The sequence below is a fragment of the Octopus sinensis genome, linkage group LG2, assembly GCF_006345805.1.
Source record: "Octopus sinensis linkage group LG2, ASM634580v1, whole genome shotgun sequence".
NCBI lineage: Eukaryota > Metazoa > Mollusca > Cephalopoda > Octopoda > Octopodidae > Octopus > Octopus sinensis.
This window is the reverse complement of record NC_042998.1, coordinates 197,270,986-197,294,934: the sequence shown is the minus strand read 5'-3', so window position 1 is coordinate 197,294,934 and position 23,949 is coordinate 197,270,986. Positions and strand designations below refer to the sequence as shown.

Here is a 23,949-nt window from a genome sequence, read left to right as displayed (position 1 = left end):
TGGGTTGAACGCTTCTACCGGGGATCTGGGAAGCCAGGAGGCTGCACCAGGCTCCAGTCTGATCTGGCAGTGTTTCTACAGCTGGATGCCCTTCCTAACGCCAACCACTCCGTGAGTGCAGTGGGTGCTTTTTACGTGCCACTTGCACAGGTGCCAAGCGAGGCTGGCAACAGCCACAATCGGATTGGTGCATTTTATGTGCCACCGGCACGGAAGCCAGTCGAGGTGGCACTGGCATCGGCCAGTTGAGAAAATTCAGTTTTCTGAATGAAGACTGTCCTGTGCCTATAAAGACAATAAGTATAAAGTTTGAAGTTGGTGCTGATGCTGTACTCAGAATCATTCATGAAGATGTGAACGTGCACAAAACTTGTACAAAGTTTGTTCTCATTCCCAGAATTCTCAGTGAAGAACTGAAGGAAAGACATGTTGGTGACAGCAGGGAGAGATGATTGGGATCTTTACCTCTATTCCAAGAGGACTTGAGTCTCTGGTGACCTGTGATAAAAGCTGGAGTAACTGTCATGATTGAGACCAAGAGACAGAGCGCCCAATGGAAGCACCCTGGCTCCCCTTTACCTAAGAAGGCCAGGCAAAGCAAGTCCACTGAAAAGCTCATGATGATCTTTTTTGAGAAGAAGGGCACATCTACATTCACTGGGTTTCCTCTGACCAGATGATTAACAAACAGTACTTTGAAGAGGTTTTGAGGGAATTAGGAAGAGATTTCATAGCAAAAGGCCCAGAGCTCTTCCACTTGACTCAGTGTCACATGCAACAGGACAATAGACTAGTCCACAATTCCACCTTGGTAACCAACTACTTGACACAGATGGGCGTCAAAATTGTTCCTCACCCCACTGACAGTCTAGACCTTGCTCCCTATGACTTTTGATTGTTCTTCAAGCTGAAGGAGAACCTCAAGGGGGGTCAATTTGAAAATATTGAAAGGATGAAGGAGGCTGTGATAGGGGCCCTGGGCATTTTAACTCTGGAGACCTTCACAAAGTGACTGGAGGACCACATCATCATCGCTTAACGTCCGCTTTCCATGCTAGCATGGGTTGGATGATTTGACTGAAGACTGGCGAACCAGATGGCTGCACCAGGCTCCAATCTTGATCTGGCAGAGTTTCTACAGCTGGATACCCTTCCTAATGCCAACCACTCTGAGAGTGTAGTGGGTGTTTTTATGTGCCACCAGCACAAGGGCCAGTCAGGTGGTACTGGCAACTGCCATGCCCAAATGGTGTTTTTTTTATGTGCCACCTGCACACCGGCACAAGTGCCAGTAAGGTGACGCTGGTAAATTAAGTCAGAGGATTCTACTTTGAAGGAGATGAGAATTTTGTATTTCTTTGTAATTAAAATGTCTTTCCTGAAAAAGTTTCAAAACTTCTAGAATGCACCATGTATATATTGCTAACTTTTTATTTAGGCATACAAGATGTTAACTCATGCCAAAACTTTGGATAGAAGCTATCTTCATTCAGCAATGAATATCTGAAACAAAATCCTAAAACTGAATAAACTGCTTGGAATTTTATGCTGATATCAGCAGGCAAAAATTGGCTCACCATCAATCATTCCTGATTGATACTTAAAATATCTAATGCCATAAACCTTCTAAACTACAGCAAGACAGTTGTACGTCTAAATGTTGAAGCAAATATATGAAGTGGAGTTAATTATTAGGCTAAATAAACAACATCTGCCATGTGTATTATGTGTGACACCTCACTAGTCTCACTGGCTTGAGCCAAGTACGACCTCACCTGGAATTTGCATCACCAGTCTGGAACCCCTATCTTGCCCAGGATATTAATCGTCTGGAAACTGTTCAGCGACATGCAACCAAGAGAATACCCTCCATCAGGCATTTGCCATATTCTGAACACCTTACTTCCCTGGGCATGGATACATTGAAACTCCGACGTCTGGCAGCTGACTTGGCAGACGCTCATAAAATTATTAACCATCTTACTAACAATAACTCTGAGCACCTTTTCAAACTCCACCTGTCTAACACCTGTGGACATGTTTACAAAGTCAGAAAACAGCACAGCTCCCATGACTTTCGGAAACATTTTTTCACGCTAAGAGTTGCTGAAGCATGAAACAAACTACCGGCATCAGTTGTTAGTTGTCCGAGCACTGCATCCTTCAAAACTTCCATGCTTCCTGAGATTCACCAACACTACACCTGATTTTCTCCCCTCCATACACACGCAAACATGTATCTGACTCATACATTGTTCACTTCCCAGACATTTGTAAATTACTGCATATGCTTTATATGCACTTTTGACATGTTGTGGTGCACCTGAGCACTGTATACAATAATTTCATTGTTATATTATTCTACTTTGTAATATAGTTAATTTTCTCAATACCAACAAATCACTGGCATGATGTATTTGATGGACCTTAGCAAGGCGAAAGTTAAGAGCAATAGGGTCTGGACTTTTAATATAAGGGATGCCTTCAAATCAGGCATTCTACTATTTGTGCCATTCCATACATTTTTGCATCTCAGGGCAGGAGATGACAAGACCAAATGTTAGATGTATGAGATATGATTTCATGCATCTTTTAACCTTGATCTGGCAGATACATGGCCAAAGACATTCCATCTGTGACCACCCCAACGTGTTTTGTAATTCTAAGAGTACATTATCTGATATTCAGGTTTTTGCTTTAATTTTAGTCTATTTTACAGAAATGATTCGATTGCTATATTTTGCATGCAAAGTGACCGTGTAGACCGTTTTTGGTCATTGCACTGCATTGACTCACACAAACTTATATCCTCTACATTGTGTCCTTTGGTAAAAATCATTGACCTCTAAACTGTCCCCCTCAGCTGTGCTTTACTTGAAATTTCACTCAAGTACAAAAGTCACAGAGGTCATGAGAGGGTGGATGGACAAGCAATAGTTGTGGATGGTAGCTAGAATACAGGTGGGTGATGGTCGTACAGGTATGCATGGAAGTAGATAATAGTAATAACAGAGGTAGGTGATGATGGTATGAACATGTGATGTTACTAGATGAAAATATAACACTATAATAATAGCTAGAGAGATTCACACATGTTTAACCCTTTCATTACCAACCCGGCTGAAACCAGCTCTGGCTCTGTAATACAAATGTCTTGTTTTCATAAGTTTTGAATTAAAATATTCCACCAAACCTTAGTCACAATTAATGTTCCTAACACTAACTTAATGATAACCAAGTTATTTTACTAAATTCTTTATCTTTAAAGTAATTGAGAGAAACACAGAGCATCTCAAAATAAATACAGTAACGAAAGGGTTAAAGAATACATAAACTAAAGTTTTTACAGTTACTCTCATTATCAATGATGATGATGGTGATGATATAAATTAAAATCTCTAATTACTTGTTTCTTCAAATGTGCCTTTATACTTCTTCGTGATCTCTGATAACTGCAATAGAAACAAGATGGATTGCAATACAGCAATAAGGATTGTAGTGAAGGTGGTGATTCTGGTGCAATATCTTGCAGTGGTTGAGGCTGTAGTGTAATGGTGATGGTGATGGTTTTGTAGCATAGTGGTTGTGGTGGTTGCAGTATAATGGTAGTTGTTGTAGTGTAATGATGTTTATTCTAGTATAGTGGTAGTTGTTGCAGTATTGTGGTGGTAGTTGTTGTAGTATGGTGATGTTGGTGGTAGTGTAGTTGTAGTGTTGTAGTTCAGTGTTTGGCATAACAATGGCTATATAGTGGGTGTGGTTCCACAGAAGTTGAAACAAATGCACCGACTGGATTAGCCTTTTGAATACAAAGCGAGGTCAACAGGTCAAGAAACTCAAACAAGCTTTCACAGTGGACCACGAGCAGATGGCGCCATCTGTAGGAATAATGAGGATTTTCTTTACAAACAGTGAAGACATGTCAAGTTGAGATAGGATACAAACCCATTCATACAAACACACACACACACACACAAACACACACACACACGATGAGCATCTTCAGTTTCCATCTACCAATCTTATTATTAATAAGGTGGTAAACTAGTAGAATTATTAGTGCTTCATGCAAAATGCTAAGCAGTATTTCTTCTGGCTCATTAGATTCCAAGTTCAAATTCCACCAAGGTTGACTTTGCCTTTCATCCTTTCAGGGTCAATAAATGTCAGTTGAGTACTAGGGTCAATATAATCAACTATCCCACTTCTTCAAAATTTCAGGTCTTGTGCTGCCTCTATTAAAATTATTATTATTGTTATTATTATTATTATTATTATCATTATTGAGTGAGAGAGCAGTGCATGCCATTAAAGTGACACTGGGTAACAAGCATACTAAGCCCAGTATACCCATCATGATTTCCTGTCTGATAAGGGTACACCAGGTACATGCATCACAACCATATGTGCGCGACATAGTGATCTCATATCAAGATAAACAACACATGACCTTGCAGGTGGGGCCCAGTTAGAATTTTCTTCTGGTCGAGTAACCCATCCTGCTCAAAAGGTCCCTGAGTAAGGGTTGTTTAAGGATGTTGGTATTGAGCAGAATATTTGCTGTAGGCCATCTTTTATACCAAGACAAAACAATGTACATGATAACACTTCCAATCAGTTAAGATCAGAAGCCATGAGAGCCACTGCCTGGTACTGCATCAGGGCATTTATTATTATTATTATTAATGCTATACTTACAGGCTTCTTTATTTTTTTGGAAAAAATCTTCTCTCGTTCTATCAACAACCGGGTCTCCCTTTGAGGATTAAACATCGTCTCATCATCAATTGGCGGATATAGTTCTTTTCCATACAATGTAAAGGACTCTCTTCTTACAGACGTAAAAGATCTTTTGGGAGACGCTTTTACCAAATACTTGATCCTAGGTAATTTCATTTTATCTTTGGGTTCTTTAATGCTACTAAATGACTTTTCCCATGTCACTCTGTACAGCTCATCACTCATCGGCGCTAACTGGACATCTTCTATATATTTTAATCTTTCCATTGCTTTCTTGTGTTTCATTTCATGCTGAACTCTACTGAATTGCTGATAGTCAAGTAGATATGGTGACATTGCAGATGGCAATAGTGCTTTTAGTGAGCTCACTGACTCGTCCACTATCTCTGCCTCACTAGCAGCTAACTTTTCTTCGGAGGTCAGAGGTTTCACAAAATATTCCTCGGATGAACGCGTCTTTTTTTTCTTTTCTACCTCATCATCAGAAATTTTCTTTCGATGTCTCTTTGAAACTTTATCCTTCTTTGTAAATTCAGCTCCAGGCTCCAATGCTAATCCTTCTGTTAGCTCTTCTAATTCTAATGCTAATGCTTTTTCCTCTTCAATTTCCTCTTCTCTAGGCACTTCTTTGATCTGGTCATCTATTCTCATTTCCCTCTTTTCTTTCTTCCATTCCATATCTAATTGTTTCTTTAACAATTGTCCTCGTTTCTCATTAATTAGCTGTTGCCATTCTTTCTCTGAATAATATTTCTCTTCTGAAATTGGTACGAATTTCTCTTTTAATGTGGTTGGCATCATGGAACCCGTTGGCACTTTTCTTATTTGTGTTTCATATATTTTCTTTGGAAAGCTTGGTTTAAATTCTTCCTCTTTTTCAGATAGTTTATCAGATAGCATAGTTATTCTAACATTAGCCAGAGCAGGTATTGATGGCTCCAATGATTCAAACACAGGATTCTCTCTATGTTCAGACCACAGTTTATACCTTTCACATGCCATTGCTCTTTCTTCTGAAGCTGGAATTATCCGTTCTGTTTCTTTTGCCCACTTAGCATCTACAAGTGCTGCTTCTTTCTTTTTGTCCTTTGTCATGAGGTCAGAGATCATTTTACGACTTTTTTCAATCGTCGTCTTGACTTCCCTTCTACTGCCTCTTCTTTTAATAAGGTTACGTAATTCCATTTCACTTTTCGATAAAACTTCAGCAATCTCTTCCAAGGGTTCTAGATCAACACTTGCCTTACCAGGAACCCGTTTTTCTGTCGTCATCAAACTCTCCAGTTCCTCTTCTTCTGCAATGTAAATCAAAGTTTATACAAGTGTAAACTATTTGTCATATAAACCATTGTTAATGTAAACAGTTGATAATGTGGGACATTGTTAATATAAAACCAGTTGTGATGCATAGAAAACATCGTGGAGAAAGCAAAACACATGATTATACTTAGATCAATCGTATGTACAATATTTGGTCAACAAAATGAAACAACACTACTGGTATCAAACAATACTTTAGATCCCTCATGAACTATGTCAAGCCTACTTGGACTCCCAGTTTTTCTGTAGCATACCTCAATAAATTATGAACAACATACAAAATCACTTTATACATAATCAGAGTTTGTGCACAATGAATGAAAATATTAATAATGAAAGTGAAAGTTAACAGTTTGCTGTTGTAACTTCAGACACCAGAGTTCCTTCTGCTAGCCATGAAAAATATAGACATTTTTTTTAAAAAATCAAATACATACAGAAATACCAGTAGCATTAATGGCCCTTAGAATTATGTTAGGATGTTAGGGGGTTGAGGAATAATTTTTTTTTTCAAATTTAAAAATCCACAAAGAAATAAAATGCATTGGCAAATTGTTTTAAGTTATTTAAAAGAGAATTTTTTGCTCTACAAGAAAGTGTTTTGACTTTTTAATTTTATTGTTTTTTGTGTATTTTCAGATCATTAAAACAGAATGCCAAATGAACAGAACAGAGCACTTTCAACACCATTTACTTTTTGCTTGGAGGTGTTAAGGCTCAAGAGATTTGTGCTGTGTATAGAGGAGGACCAATGCCTCAAAGTACCTATTTCTTTATTACCCACAAGGGGCTAAACATAGAGGGGACAAACAAGGACAGACATAGGTATTAAGTCGATTACATCGACCCCAGTGCGTAACTGGTACTTAATTTATCGACCCCGAAAGGATGAAAGGTAAAGTCGACCTCGGCGGAATTTGAACTCACAACGTAGCAGCAGACGAAATACTGTTAAGCATTTCGCCCGGCGTGCTAACGTTTCTGCTAGCTCACCTACCATTGGTTTCCATGCTTCGAGGACAGATCACACACCGGTCAACCAATTGAGTTCGATGAGGATTAATTGATTCAACTTCTTCACAAAAATCCATGTCAAATGATCAGAGAATCGGCAGAGCAGATGGATTGGGATGAAAAACACTGTGGTGAACCACCTTCACTCAATGGGCAAGGTTCAGAAACTTGGCGCATGGGGGCCACTGTCACCAGTTTGCTTGCTCAACATCACTCGACACATGGTCACAAACAGCGTTTTCTTCACCGCATTGTCACTGGCAATGAAAAACGGTGCCTTTTCATCAAAATGAATCAGCGAAAAGAATGGCTCAGCCCCGACAAACAAGTAACTTTGCAAGCAAAACAAGACCTTCATCCTCAAAAGACCATGTTGTGTGTATAGTGGGACTGGGGAGGCATGATTCATTATGAACTTATTTCTTTACTACCCACAAGGGGCTAAACACAGAGAGGACAAACAAGTACAGACAAACGGATTAAGTCGAATATAGCGAACCCAGTGCGTAACTGGTACTTATTTAATCGACCCCGAAAGAATGAAAGGCAAAGTCGACCTCGGCGGAATTGAACTCAGAACGTAAAGACGGACAAAATACGGCTACGCATTTCGCCCGGCGTGCTAACGATTCTGCCAGCTCGCCGCCTTATTCATCATGAACTACTTGAGTGCAACCAAAGATGCAATGCAAAGCTCTACGTTCAAGAACTGCACCGACTCAGTGAAGTAATTCAGCAAAAGGTGAAATGGCATTCTTCTGCAAAACGACAACACCTGTCTTCACATCACCAATATGACCAAAGTCATAATTCAAGAACTCGAATGGGAAGTGCTGCTTTGTCCTCCATACTCTCCAGACTTGGCACCATCAGATTTTCATCTTTTTCCACTGCTTTCGAACGCTTTGCATGGTGCATCATTCAGTAATGACATGGAATTGAGAGCTTGGTTGGATGGATTCTTTGAGTCAAGAGCGGAAGATTTCTATTGCTGAGGCATCGAAGAACTTATTGAATGATGGGAGGAAGTCACAAACAACAATGGAGAATATATTATTGATTAATTTGTTCTTTTGTTTAAAATAAATATGAAAAAAAAATGCTCATGAATTATTCCTCAACCCCAAACATGCCACATGCAGAGGAACAACAATTGTCGTGTTCTAGATCCACCTTGTTCACCTCCGCTGTGGTCGCTACCTGAATCTATGGGTGTATGCAGTGGACAAGGGATAGAACTGCACATACCGTGGATAAGTTTACAATGTCAGAAAACAGCACAGCTCCTTCCATGACTTTCGGAAACATTTTTTCACGCTAAGAGTTGCTGAAGCATGGAACAAACTGCCAGTATCAGTTGTTAGTTGTCGGAGCACTGCATCCTTCAAAACTTCCATGCTTCCTGAGATTCGCCGACACTACACCTGATTTTCTCTCCCCTCCATACAAACACAAGCATGTATCTGACTCATACATTGTTCACTTCCCAGACATTTGTACATTACTGCATATACTTTATATACACTTTTGACAAGTTGTGGTGCACCTGAACACTCATCATCATCATCATCATCAGTTAGCATCCGTTTTCCATGCTAGCATGGGTTGGACAGTTCAACTGGGGTCTGTGAAGCCAGAAGGCTGCATCAGGCCCAGTCTGATCTGGCAGTGTTTCTACGGCTGGATGCCCTTCCTAACGCCAACCACTCCGTGAGTGTAGTGGATGCTTTTTACATGCCACCCGCACAGGAGCCAGACGGAGCTGGCAAACGGCCACGAACGGATGGTGCTTTTACGTGCCACCGGCATGGGGGCCAGGTGAGGCTGACAAATAATTTCATTATTATTATTTAAGATCCAAACTATCACATTGCATACCATTTTATTCATCATAGTATGTCAGAGTCTTCATCTAGGAAGAGACATGGTATAACGGAAGTTATAGATCTGTGGATCATGAATCAGTAAATTACCTGCATGCTATAGGACAACCTGATTAGAGCTAGCCTAAGGGCTACACAACAACAACCAGATTTTCTTCTGTTAAGAGCTTTGGTGCTGATTCTACTGCTGTGTCTCTAATCTATCAATAATTTTCTCTACTTTGTGTTTTCACTATAGATATGATTGCAATATAAAGCTGAGACATTTCTAATCATTGAAAATTATACAAAATTATATATAAAACTTATAGGAGTGGCTGTGTGGTAAGTAGCTTGCTAACCAACCACATGGTTCCGGGTTCAGTCCCACTGCGTGGCATCTTGGGCAAGTGTCTTCTGCTATAGCCCCGGGCCGACCAATGCCTTGTGAGTGGATTTGGTAGACAGAAACTGAAAGAAGCCTGTCGTATATATGTATGTATGTATATATATATATATATATATATATATATATGTATGTGTGTGTATGTGTTTGTGTGTCTGTGTTTGTCCCCCAGGCATTGCTTGAGAACCGATGCTGGTGTGTTTACATCCCCGTCACTTAGTGGTTCGGCCAAAGAGACCAATAGAATAAGTACTGGGCTTACAAAGAATAAGTCCAGGGGTCGATTTGCTCGACTATAGGCGGTGCTCCAGCATGGCCACAGTCGAATGACTGAAACAAGTAAAAGAGTAAAGAGAGTAAGAGTATATATAAGCTGTATACATTCCATTGTAATAAGAAGTATGTAAATCATATATTAAACACACCTGTGACTTTTTCTTCTGTATGCTTCATTTCTTTTGCAAGAGGTTTTTACTAACGCCTGCTTAATTACAGGTATTACTTTCAGGGATTATCACTTTTGATCCAAGATAATCTTGATTGCCATCTTGTATTCAATACTAAATGTTTAGAGCATCACACAGCACCCGACCTTATACAAATTTTTAATCCAAACTACAAAATAAGACATCTTTTTCATCGTATGCCGCATACCTTTTCTAATTTACATACCGTACACCACACAACATATCAGTCGTGTAAGTATACACCACACATACCCTCATTTTTATACTGGACATCACACAAGATATTAGTGTTGCAGTTATGCTTCTTCTAGCATAATACTGAGTAAACTGGTTTCTGGATCTGTGAGCTACTTATTAGCGTAAAGCTTACTGGAGATACTAAAGAGAAAAAATAACCATCACAGCACCAACAACAGTTATATTATTAAAGTTTTACAAAAAAGAAAGCACAAATACTCGTAAAATAAGACAATACTACCTTGATTAACATTAGAACCAGAGAATTTTTTTTTTTTAATGCAACAAAATTAAAGAATTAGAGCAGTTTTATGGTCACATAGTGCTTCTTTCTGTTTTTTTCTCTGACTGCATGACTGTGGCTTTGAATTGGTTGATCACCGTTCCTAAACTCCTGATTTGGCCCTGTTTGTTCCCTCAGCATGAAACAACACCTGGCTCGGAACCGGTATACTCCCTACTCTTTTACTTGTTTCAGTCATTTGTCTGCGGCCATGCTGGAGCACCACCTTTTAGTCGAGCAAATGACCCCGGGACTTATTCTTTGGAAGCCCAGTACTTATTCTATCGGTCTCTTTTTGCCGAACCGCTAGGTGACGGGGACGTAAACACACCAGCATCGGTTGTCAAGCAATGCTTGGGAGACAAACACAGACACACAAACACATACACATATATACGACAGGCTTCTTTCAGTTTCCATCTACCAAATCCACTCACAAGGCATTGGTCGGCCCGGGGCTATAGTAGAAGACACTTGCCCAAGGTGCCACGCAGTGAGACTGAACCCGGAACCATGTGGTTGCTTAGCAAGCTACTCACCACACGGCCACTTCTGCGCCTATCACAGTGATGATTATGTCCTATCTGTTGTTGATGACTTTTTTGAGTAATAAGGACAAAAGCTTTTTCACCAGAGGGAACTAAGCACTACAACACTGATGGAAGAAGTGTGTGGACCGCAAAAAGGGGCCACGTTGAAAAATAAACCTAGTTTGGTTACATTCCATGAGAGTATCTTGGTCAACCTATTAACTTTTCAGCCACCCCTCATATATTCATTGATTAATTAGTTGTTATTTCATTAACCAAGCCCTAGTTTTTGTAGTCACATTCTACTTAATGATTGATCAAGCCCTTACTTCATCATTATGGTGGTTCACAGGTCACATTCCATTCTGGTCATTTGCAATGTTGGAATCAGGATTATAACCACAGTTCCCAATAACCAATACAGCCCAACTTCAAAATTCTCTGTGAAAACTGGAACCTTCTTTGGTCACAGTCAATCTCAATTTGAATGGGGTTTTTTTTTTTATTATGTCTATCTTTATTTTTTCCCTTCTAAAACTAATACCATTTGGGAAAAAAATCATTCAGGTAGGAAGTGATACCAACCTTCCCACACATGCATGAAAATTTCCGTGCCATTAGGCCACGTCAGTTCCTGGCTGTTATGCCTAAAGTGTAAATGTGTAGCACATGTTCATTGGATTTTTCTTTCTATACAAGATGACTAAATGCATCGAACAGAAACCATAAGCCCAAGTCTCATCACCAGAGATTATGTTTCTAAAGTCTGGCTCATAGTTTACTCAGTCCAGCATGTCCTGAGTGAGTTCCAGGTGGAGTTGTTTCTGCTGCTCCACCAGCATCTTGGGGACAAATTTCTCCAACACTATCCACATGCAAAAATCCTCGGTTAAAATGGATTGTTACATGATGGTCTTCCATGACGATTCACTGAACCTTCTCAAATGGCTCCTCATTTTAGCTTGTGGATATCCTACCTGAGTGTGCCTTGCTTTCCATTGAGGTGTGGCTATGTTTGAAGCAGTTGTACCACTCCTTGATCTCAGTTTTGCCCATGCCATCATCGCCAAAGGCCTGCTGAATCTTCTGGATGGTTTGAACTTGTTCAACCTTTTGGCAAAATTTGATGCAATATCTTTGCCTGATGCGTTGGTAATCTTGTGTGAAAACGAAAATCTGATGAGCACACTACATGTCTATACTCTAGACGTAACAGCCAGGAACTGATGCAGTGCCTCCTAGCATGATAATTTTCACACAAGCACCAAATTTTTACACCTACACCCAAAGGTGTTCAGCCCAAAGGATTTTAGTTGCAATGAGGCAGTAGATTTGATAGGGGGAGACAGTAGTTGAATATAGATTAAATTTAGAAGGAAGGAAAAAATCAAGGGCATCTGAGATGACTGAATATCGATCTGGGATGTATGTAGGGGGTGAGACAAGTTGATGAAGAGAGCTAAGCATTGTTAAAAGCTTAGTTTCGGCAGCGGTGGTATTGTGAGAAGGGTGAGAGAGCTTCAAGGAATTGAGAATATTGAAGTCACCAAGTTTGATCCCTTTCAGGAGGAGTAAAGTAAAATATGTCTTCAACGTAGGAGAAGATATGGTCAAAGAAATACTTTTATTTTGAGCAGTTAGGAGCATGATAGAGGGCATAGAGGGGGAGTGGGGAAGTGAGACTGTGACTCGGAGAAGTTGGGAGGCATTATTGCAGTGGGAAGGTTATGTGACAAGGAGAGTGAAGTCTGTGTAAGTGCAAACATCACCTTTCAGGGTGAAGTTAGAATAGAGAGTGGAGCCTGGACATCTGAGATGGGTTGGAGATATGGGTTGGGAGATTATGAGGAACAGCATATGTAGTCTGCATGTAAGTAAAAGATTATTAGTGGGATCCACAGATATAGGAGTAAAAGAGAAAATTGGCGAGAGATTTTGCTTCTAGTTTTTGGCATTTAAAGAAAAAGTGGAGAGTAGCATTGCATTTGAAGCTCATGACAACCCACTAACCAGGTCTGGATCAAATGCTTCATCATCATCATTGTTCGACCGTGGTCGAGACAATGGAATTTACTATGTTACGCCAGACTTCACGGTCCATCATAGCATTACGGAGGTCCTGTTGCTGGATGCTTGTATCCCTGGAGATTACATCAGGGTAGGAGAGTGTGCGCCCTCTGGTATTGCGAGTAGATGGCTTCCAGAGGAGAAGAGTAGAAATTACCTCGTTTTCAGCTCTACAACAATGTCCAGCAAACTGGACTCTCCTACCTTTCACAAGAGATGATACAGGTGGTAGTTTCCCATATATTTGCATTTTGGTTGGATGGCGCTTCCACGAGAGATTTTGAGCTCTCATAAGGAGGCGAGTGTAGGTTCCATTCAACTGCCTCTCAAGCTTCTTTGATAACGTCCAATCTTCAAAATCAAATGCTTACAAAAGAACAAACTCTGCTAAAGGTACGCAAAAGCCAGGTAGTGGCTTCAAACTGCCCCACATGATGTTCCTGCTGCACAAAGACGAGGAATCACTACACCATGTATGGCATATCCTGAATCCTCTACTTATCTCCATACAATGTTATGATTATCTCACACAGCATACTCACCCTCGTTCTACACTTTCCTCCATACAACATGTAAAGACAAATATCAGACAACACATTCTGACGTCTATACGACCCCCACCATAGAATATACTTGGACTACCATATGCCATAACTTCTACACAACATCTCATACATGTTTTCTCTATAGCACATGACATTCTCTCACTAATATACTCCACCCCATACAATATACTTTGGACAATCATTCACAGTAGGCGCAGGAGTGGCTGTGTGGTAAGTAGCTTGCTAACCAACCACATGGCTCCGGGTTCAGTCCCACTGCGTGGCACCTTGGGCAAGTGTCTTCTGCTATAGCCCTGGGCTGACCAATGCCTTGTGAGTGGATTTCGTAGACGGAAACTGAAAGAAGCCTGTCGTATATATGTATATATATATGTGTGTGTGTGTGTTTGTGTGTCTGTGTTTGTCCCCCTAGCATTGATTGATGCTGGTGTGTTTACGTCCCCATTACTTAGCGGTTCGGCAAAAAGAGACCGATAGAATAAGTACTGGGCTTACAAAGAATAAGTCTCGGGGTCGATTTGGTCGACTAAAGGCGGTGCTCCAGCATGGCCGCAGTCAAATGACTGAAACAAGTAAAAGAGTAAAAGAGAAAATTGGCGAGAGATTTTGCTTCTAGTTTTTGGCATTTAAAGAAAAAGTGGAGAGTAGCATTGCATTTGAAGCTCATGACAACCCACTAACCAGGTCTGGATCAAATGCTTCATCATCATCATTGTTCGACCGTGGTCGAGACAATGGAATTTACTATGTTACGCCAGACTTCACGGTCCATCATAGCATTACGGAGGTCCTGTTGCTGGATGCCTGTATCCCTGGAGATTACATCAGGGTAGGAGAGTGTGCGCCCTCTGGTATTGCGAGTAGATGGCTTCCAGAGGAGAAGAGTAGAAATTACCTCGTTTTCAGCTCTACAACAATGTCCAGCAAACTGGACTCTTCTACCTTTCACAAGAGATGATACAGGTGGTAGTTTCCCATATATTTGCATTTTGGTTGGATGGCGCTTCCACGAGAGATTTTGAGCTCTCATAAGGAGGTGAGTGTAAGTTCAATCCAACCGCCTCTCAAGCTTCTTTGATAACGTCCAATCTTCAAAATCAAATGCTTACAAAAGAACAAACTCTGCCAAAGGTACGCAAGAGCCAGGTAGTGGCTTCAAACTGACCGACATGATGTCCCTACAGCACAGAGACGAGGAATCACTACACCATATATGGCATATCCTGAATCCTCTACTTATCTCCATACAATGTTATGATTATCTCACACAGCATACTCACTCTCGTTCTACACTTTCCTCCATACAACATGTAAAGACAAATATCAGACAACACATTCTGACATCTATACGACCCCCACCATAGAATATACTTGGATTACCATATGCCATAACTTCTACACAACACCCCATACATGTTTTCTCTATAGCACATGACATTCTCTCACTAATATACTCCATCCCATACAATATACTTTGGACAATCATTCACAGTAGGCGCAGGAGTGGCTGTGTGGTAAGTAGCTTGCTAACCAACCACATAGCTCCGGGTTCAGTCCCACTGCGTGGCACCTTGGGCAAGTGTCTTCTGCTATAGCCCCGGGCTGACCAATGCCTTGTGAGTGGATTTGGTAGACGGAAACTGAAAGAAGCCTGTCGTATATATGTATATATATATGTGTGTGTGTGTGTTTGTGTGTCTGTGTTTGTCCCCCTAGCATTGATTGATGCTGGTGTGTTTACGTCCCCATTACTTAGCGGTTCGGCAAAAAGAGACCGATAGAATAAGTACTGGGCTTACAAAGAATAAGTCTCGGGGTCGATTTGGTCGACTAAAGGCGGTGCTCCAGCATGGCCGCAGTCAAATGACTGAAACAAGTAAAAGAGTAAAGAGAGTATACCCTAATTTCTATACTATGCTCTACAGGATACTTTCTAAATGTTACTCTTCAGTCCTGGTGACATCTGCTACATCTTTTTGCCATATATAACAGACCATTAGAGGATATTTATAACCATAAAAATGAAAATCTGCTCAAACATAGAATTTTCTGAAAGATAAAAATATTCTAAAATTTAATTGTGATTATATAAATTCTACCAAAATATTACAATTTTATACATTCCAAGACAGTATAATGAAAAAATATACCTTTTACTTTTGATTTTGATTTTTCTGTTATTAGTGTCGTTTCTGGTACTTTTGGTGCAGCACCTGTTAACAAACACAATACAATAATATTTCCAGTTGGGTTCATACCTACAGTTATTCAACTATACACATTTCTCTGGTCAGTACGATTGATGTGTGACTCAAAACTAGGAGATTCATTGCAATATTTGTCAGGGAAACATGAATTGGAAAGTCATTGAAGCTTTTAGAGTTGCAAGTATAGTTGGAAGCAGTAGATTAGTAAAAAGCACCATTCGAGCATGATCGTTACTAGTGTCGCCTTACTGGCACCTGTGCCAGGGTGCAGGTTGCGCGTGAAAAAAAAAAAACTTGAGTTTTTTGAGGCCTTTGCCAGTACCTATTTCTTTATTACCCACAAGGGGCTAAACACAGAGCGGACAAACAAGGACAGACATAGGTATTAAGTCGATTATATCGACCCCAGTGCATAACTGGTACTTAATTTATCGACCCCGAAAGGATGAAAGGCAAAGTCGACCTCGGCGGAATTTGAACTCACAACGTAACGCAGACAAACTACCGCTAAGCATTTCGCCCGGTGTGCTAACGTTTCTGCCAGCTCGCCGCCGTTGCCAGTACCGCATGACTGGCCCCCTTGCCGGTGGCATGTAAAAGCACCCACTACACTCTCGGAGTGGTTGGCATTAGGAAGGGCATCCAGCTGTAGAAGCCCCGCCAGAGCAAGATTGGAGCCTGGCACAGCCATCTGGTTCACCAATCCTCAGTCAAATCGTCCAACCCATGCTAGCATAGAAAGTAGACGTTAAATGATGATGATGGTATCTGAAGAGATTTAATTGTAATGGTGAGCAGAGAGTACATTAATGAGGTTTTAAAAGATGGCATAAAATTGGTGAAGCTCTAACCAGTTAGCCGAGTTGAAGTACCAGAGGGTGCAGGATACTGGGGGTGTTGTTGTGGTATTAGATATATCTGGATTGTTCCAATGAGGCAGTGGGTGCATGGTCCAGTATGTGGAGAGGTAGAGTTTGGCATAGATTAGATTTGGAATTGAGGAAAATATTGAGTTGATAAACAGGGTTGAAGATTGCAAAAGCTTTGGTTTTTGTACTGACAACATTGGTACGAGATGAGTGAAGAGAGAGAGAGAGACAGACAGACAGACAGATAGACAGAGAGAGAGAGAGCTATGAGGAAATGTGAATATTGAGGTCACTAGCACTGATATCTTTCGAGAGGGGTGAAGTAAGTGAAATCTCCTCAATACAAGAAGAGACGTGCTCAGGATTTGAGGAGTTAGGAGTAAGACAGAGGACACAGATATATATATTTGTGGGTGCAAGGGAGGGAGACTTTAACCCAGAGTAACTGGAGGTCATTATTTTTGATATCCTAATGAGAGAGGCACGTAACAGGGAGTAGAGTCTATGTGAAAATAGACATCACTTTTCAGGATAAAGTTAGAGAAAATAGTGTGACCTGAACAACTGACATGGTTTGGAGATAGGGGTTTGGGACACAGAGAAGACTATGACATGTGGTTTGCATGTAGGAGATCTAGATTGGGACAAATTACATGGATATTGGAGAAAAGGGGGGAAAATTGTCCAGAGGTTTACTAGTAATTGGCATTTTAAGGAAGAAGAGAGGGAATTGCACACAGAAAGGGAAAATATTTTTGCAAACATCCAAAAGCCCAATGGAATTCAGCACCATTATAATCAGTAATATAAACTCTGCAGTTCATACATTTGACATGTTAATTATTGATGCATCTAAAATGCATGTCCAATAAAACAGCATCATCATCATCATCATCATTTAAAGTATATTTTCCATGCTGACCCAATTAAGCACAATGAATAGCCAACTTCATTAATAATAAATGAGGAAATAATGGGAAAAATTACCAGAAAACAGTGAACAGTAATGCCCAAAATAAACTTCAAAACTAAAAATAAAATGGCATTTAGAGTAATTAACAGCATCAATAACAATTACAAACCCCACCCATGTCACGATAACATTCATAAATGAATTATTCACTCTAATTACTCTTATTATATATTTTTGGAAAGTCAGCTCTCAACAATCACACACAAAAAAGAAATTTAATGAAAATACATGATGTCAATTCCTTCTTCCTATAAGACACCCCAAAAGTAATAAAGAATTATATAAGATACCCCAAAGTAATAATAAGGAATTATATAAGACACCCCAAAGTAATAATAAAGAATTATATAAGACACCCCAAAGTAATAATAAAGAATTATATAAGACACCCCAAAGTAATAATAAAGAATTATATAAGACACCCCAAAGTAATAAAGAATTATATAAGACACCACAAAGTAATAAAGAATTATATAAGACACCACAAAGTAATAATAAAGAATTATATAAGACACCCCGCAAAACCATTAAAAAATCAATAGAAGTGACTTTTTTGTGAATTTTCTATCCAAAACCCAATCAAAATGCCTGAAACTTGATACGCCAATTGAATGCCAGCTAGCTGTATGTGATTGGTCAGAGATTTGGACAGTACTCGCATGCATGCACTAGCACTATGACCTGGCAACACCGGGTCATAAGTGCTAGTGTACAAATACAGAAGAACAATAACCATCACACTCTTACCAAGTCCATCTTAGTCACCTCGCTGCTGAAATCACTACCAGAATTTAAGAACGTGCAGCCCTCTCTAGTGGGCAATGAAAAGAGCTTAACTGGTTCAGACTCTCATACTGTTTCCCATGGGATTCCTTACATGTTGAAGTATGCAACATGGTCCTCAGCCAGACAAAGGCATTATAACATGTCTACTTGCCAAACTGTGACTAACACACACTATTAACCCTCACTTCTACCCTTACACGATACGTTCTCAACCTTGTATTGCACCCAGCACACTCTGTGAAGTGGTTGGCATTGGGAAGGGCATCCAGCCATAGAAACCACGCCACAGCAGACAATTGGAGTCTGGACAATTGACAGCTCCTGTCAAACTGTCCAACCCATGCCAGCATGGAAAATGGATGTATGATGATGATGATGACATTCTCTAAACTACAACATTATCATGCATAAGATTTCCTGAAAAATCAATTATGGATATTTCTGATATAAAAAAATACGCTGAGATTTAAATATAAATAGGGAAGTTATGCTAAATATTACAAAATTTTACTAAATTACAAAAACTTCCAGTAGAATTATAACATCAAATATACCTGGCACTGCAACTCCTCGAGCTTCTGCAGACTGTGTTAGTGGTGATCCTGCATCTTTTTCGTGAATAAATGGTTCTAAATAAATAGAAAATAATAACATTAATAGAATGTGTCATACTTGTAACTATTAGTATTAGAAAAGTGAGTGATAAATTCCTTACGCAGAGTCTGGGGAGATATGATGGTGATTGCAAAAAGAAGGTACATTAAGCAGTTCTTCTCTTCTTCACCATACAAACCATATACCAGTTGATATACGACACATCAAATAATAAGCCCTGTTTACAAAACTGTATACTATACATCTCCAATTGCAACATTGTACACCACACACCATGACGAAATTTCTACCCTTTCCATCATCATTATACCAGATTTTGCACATAGTACACCTCACATGTCCTAATTGCTATCTTCTACTCAATATATCATATCCAATATATTTAATACACATGAAATTATTGTATACAGTGCTCAGGTGCACCCCAACTTGTCAAAAGTGCGTATAAAGCATATGCAGTAATGTACAAATGTCTGGGAAGTGAACAGTGTATGAGTCAGATACATGCTTGCGTGTGTATGGAAGGGAGAAAATCAGGTGTAGTGTTGGCGAATCTCAGGAAGCATGGAAGTTTTGAAGGATGCAGTGCTCCGACAACTAACGACTGATGCCAGGAGTTTGTTCCATGCTTCAGCAACTCTTAGCATGAAAAAGTGTTTCCGAAAGTCATGGGAGCTGTGCTGTTTTCTGACTTTGTAAACATGTCCACGGGTGTTAGACAGGTGGAGTTTGATGTTTCTCCTTGTCCAATCCAGAAATATGTTGGAAAGCTATAGTGAAAGGATACATTCCTTGGGTTTTCCGATAGTAGTTTCAAATAAACTCCGCGAAGTTACTACCAAGAAAAACTTAGGCGAGACAGATGGAGTTTGAAAAGGTGCTCAGAGTTATTGTTTGGGGTCCATCATGTTGAGGTCCATCAGAGCACACTGTTTAACTCTTTTTCATTTACCACAGTCCTCAATGCCAAAGCAGAGACTTTAAGACTGGTTGTCTATTGGAACTTTTTTTATACCGAGGACCTTGTTTTTAGCGCAGATCGTGTGAAAGACACGGAGAAGAAATTCCAGTCATGGAAGCAAAACATGAAATTGAATGGCCTCAAAGTAAACTTAACCAAGAGTAAAGTTATGCTAAATAGAAGAGAAAACAAGATACTGCAACCATCCAGGAAATGTGTATGTGTTCCATATACAGAAAAGTGACCAATGCAAGCAATGGACTCCTAAATGGTGTTGTGAGTTCACAACCAGGCCAACGGATATCCTTCATATCTGGAAAATACTTGAGAGTATTCAGCACAAAGAATCCAGGAAATATATTTCTTTATTGCCCACAAGGGGCTAAATATAGAGGGGACAAACAAAGACCAACAAAGGGATTAAGTCAATTACATCGACCCCAGTGTGTAACTGCCACTTAATTTAATTGACTCCAAAAGGATGAAAGGCAAAGTCGACCTCAGCAGAATTTGAACTCAGAACGTAAAGGCAGACGAAATACCGCTAAGCATTTTGCCCAGCCTGCTAACGTTTCTGCCAGCTCGTCACCTTAATAGAGTCTATCACACAGTTCAGGAGACTCCCTAGAAGTGGTCAACAGCTTTTGTTACCTAGGTGTCCTAATTAGTAGTAGAGTGAGTGCTCTGAAAGCAAAATAGCTAGAGTAAGTATGGGTGGGTAAAAGTTCAAAGAGTTACACCTTTGGTGCACCTGAGCACTGTACTTGCGGTGCACCTGAACACTGTACTTGCGGTGCACCTGAACACTGTACTTGCGGTGCACCTGAACACTGTACTTGCGGTGCACCTGAACACTGTACTTGCGGTGCACCTGAGCACTGTACTTGCGGTGCACCTGAGCACTGTACTTGCGGTGCACCTGAGCACTGTACTTGCGGTGCACCTGAGCACTGTACTTGCGGTGCACCTGAGCACTGTACTTGCGGTGCACCTGAGCACTGTACTTGCGGTGCACCTGAGCACTGTACTTGCGGTGCACCTGAGCACTGTACTTGCGGTGCACCTGAGCACTGTATTTGCGGTGCACCTGAGCACTGTATTGCGGTGCACCTGAGCACTGTATTGTGGTGCACCTGAGTACTATATTTGTGGTGCACCTGAGCACTGTATACAATAGTTTCATTATTATTTCATTATTATTACAACCTCTGCCTGCTGACAACCAAAGGTCTTTCCTTCCAAGTGAAGGGCAAACTGTATGATGTTTGTGTGTGAAGTACAATGCTACATGGTAATGATACCTCGGCCAGTATGCAGATGATGTGTGAAGGCTAGGAGAGAATGCAGTGAGCATGCTCCACTGGATTTGTAATGTTAGTGTGAATAAATGACAGAACGAATGATCCGAGAGAGAAACTGCACATTGCAGGAATTAGATGCACTTTGCAAGAGAGAACACTATGAGGATATTTGTATGTAATGAGCATGGATGATGATAGCTGCATAAATAAGTGATGAGGGCTAAAATTTGATGGAACCTGAGGAAGAAGAAAACCTAGGAAGGTGGTGAAGAATTGGGCTTCCGTGCCGGTGGCACGTTAAAAGCACCAACCGATCGTGGCTGATGCCAGGCCCCCCTGGCACCTGTGCCGGTGGCATGTAAAAAGCACCCACTACACTCGTGGAGTGGTTGGCGTTAGGAAGGGCATCCAGCTGTAGAAACACTGCCAGATCAGACTGGAGCCTGGTGCAGCCCCTGGCTTCCCATGCCCCGGTCATACCGTCCAATTCATGCTAGCGCGGAAAACGGACGTTAAACGATGATGATGATGATGAAGAAGCTCATTAAAGAGATGACAGGAGACTGCAATGATTGACAATATACAATGCTGCAGAAAACCTGTTCTTCAAGGTAAACATGGCAGATAGAACATAACAAGGGTACTTTCGATGCATCAACTCACAGCTCTCCCACCTTACTCTCGAGATGTTTTAACTATATTCATCCTCTCCCCTTTCTGCTCACCTCTCCAGTACATTCCAGTTTCTTTATCTCTTACTGTCCTCATTATATTCATCTGGAGGCGCAATGGCCCAGTGGTTAGGGCAGCGGACTTGCGGTCATAGGATCGCGGTTTCGATTCCCAGACCGGGCGTTGTGAGTGTTTATTGAGCGAAAACACCTAAAAAAAGCTCCACGAGGCTCCGGCAGGGGATGGTGGTGATCCCTGCTGTACTCTTTCACCACAACTTTCTCTCACTCTTACTTCCTGTTTCTGTTGTACCTGTATTTCAAGAGGCCGGCCTTGTCACTCTCTGTGTCACGCTGAATATCCCCGAGAACTACGTTAAGGGTACACGTGTCTGTGGAGTGCTCAGCCACTTACGCGTTAATTTCACGAGCAGGCTGTTCCGTTGATTCAGATCAACCGGAACCCTCGTCGTCGTAACCGACGGAGTGCTTCCATTCCATATTCATCCACTCTTCTCCCCAGTCTCTTTCTATCACCATCTTCTTCCTGCAGCTTCTCTGCCAACCCAGCACCCATCTCCTCCTCTCTGAACTCCATTCACACAGTATTTCTTTATTCACCATAAGGTTGAGAAAAAGAGGGGACGATACGGGGGGGGGACAGACAAAACAAACATTGGGGTCAGGGTATCGAATGAGACGAAACTTATGAATAAACAAGATGAACATCTACACCGCTCCTTGCTCCTTCCGGCTCTCTAGATACTTCTCACCCTCCTTTCTTTCTCTCTCTCATGCCTCCTCCCTCACATTCCACCCATGTTTATTCCCCCTACAGCCCCATCATCCTTCTACCCTGTTACTCTCTCTCTCTTTCCCACTGACCCCTGACACTACTCTCTCCCTCGTCCTTCCCCTACACCTCCCCTGCCCTTCATTAACAACTCTGTCACCCTCCTCACCAATATGTCCTCATAACAATAAACTTGTTCCTCTCATCATACGCCACCCTTTCATCACCTTATCTAAAATATCCACCCTCTCATTTCTTCTTACAGTATGGTAGTTCTTCAGTCTTGCCAACAACAAAATACCTCATTAATGCTGGTACCATGACAAAACACCCAGCACTTATTCTATCAGTCTCTTTTGCCAAACCCCTAAGTTACAAGGATGTAAACACACCAGCACCGGTTGTCAAGTGGTGGAGGAGGGACAAACACCAACGCAAAGATAAACACACACACACACATCAATATATATATCATCATCATCATCATCATCGTTTAGCATCCGCTTTCCATACTAGCCTGGGTTGGATGGTTCAACTGGGGTCTGGGAAGCCAGAAGGCTGCACCAGGCCCAGTCTGATCTGGCAATGTTTCTACGGCTGGATGTCCTTCCTAACGCCAACCACTCCATGAGTGTAGTGGGTGCTTTTTACGTGCCACCGGCACAGGTGCCAGACGAGTCTGGCAAATGGCCACAATCGGATTGTGCTTTTTACGTGCCACCGGCACGAGGCCAGTCGGGTCGACGCTGGCTACGGCCATGTTCAAATGGTTCTCTTACGTGCCACCGGCATCTCAGCTGCAATTTCCATTGATCGATTTCGATTCTGATTCTCACTTGCCTCAACAGGTCTTCACAAGTAGAGTTTTGTGTTCCAAGAAGGGAAGGTAATTGTTGTTTGCATCCTTCTGTCTCAGGAGACAATGGAGTTGTGCATAAACTAATTCAGTCTGGTTTTTACATTTCATGCCCTCTCCAATTTCTTCTCCAGTTTTGCACAGGCCTGGGATAAATATAAGAAAATCCTGTGTAGCCCAATCGTCAGGAATCCTCTCTTGACCTTGCTGACGTAGTCCAAAAGAGTGCAGAGCATTACGTTTGGCATCAGCTTGGTTGCAGGAGCTGCCAGAAGAGTGTCGAGTCAAACACTAAACCGCCTATGGTGCTTCACTACGGATTTCTTTGAAGGTTGTCTCCTTTCCGTAACCCCGGATAGGGGCCCGTACCGGGTACTGTCAGCCAGAGCCAGCTGAGCCCAGGACTCGTGTCAGGCAGAGTCGTC

At 41.2% G+C, this 23,949-nt stretch overlaps 1 protein-coding gene across 1 annotated transcript in view; it reads right to left on the bottom strand.

Annotated features, from left to right (window-relative positions):
- The window catches only part of LOC118762224 (trichohyalin-like), a 236,536-nt gene that overhangs the window by 16,622 nt on the left and 195,965 nt on the right, over positions 1-23,949 (bottom strand). Inside the window, exons 23-26 of the mRNA XM_036500774.1 lie at positions 18,882-18,956; positions 15,643-15,705; positions 4,699-6,035; positions 3,407-3,452 (exon numbers count right to left, since the gene is read on the bottom strand). Of these exons, the coding sequence (XP_036356667.1) occupies positions 3,407-3,452; positions 4,699-6,035; positions 15,643-15,705; positions 18,882-18,956 (1,521 nt within the window). The remainder of the gene's footprint in view (positions 1-3,406; positions 3,453-4,698; positions 6,036-15,642; positions 15,706-18,881; positions 18,957-23,949) is intronic.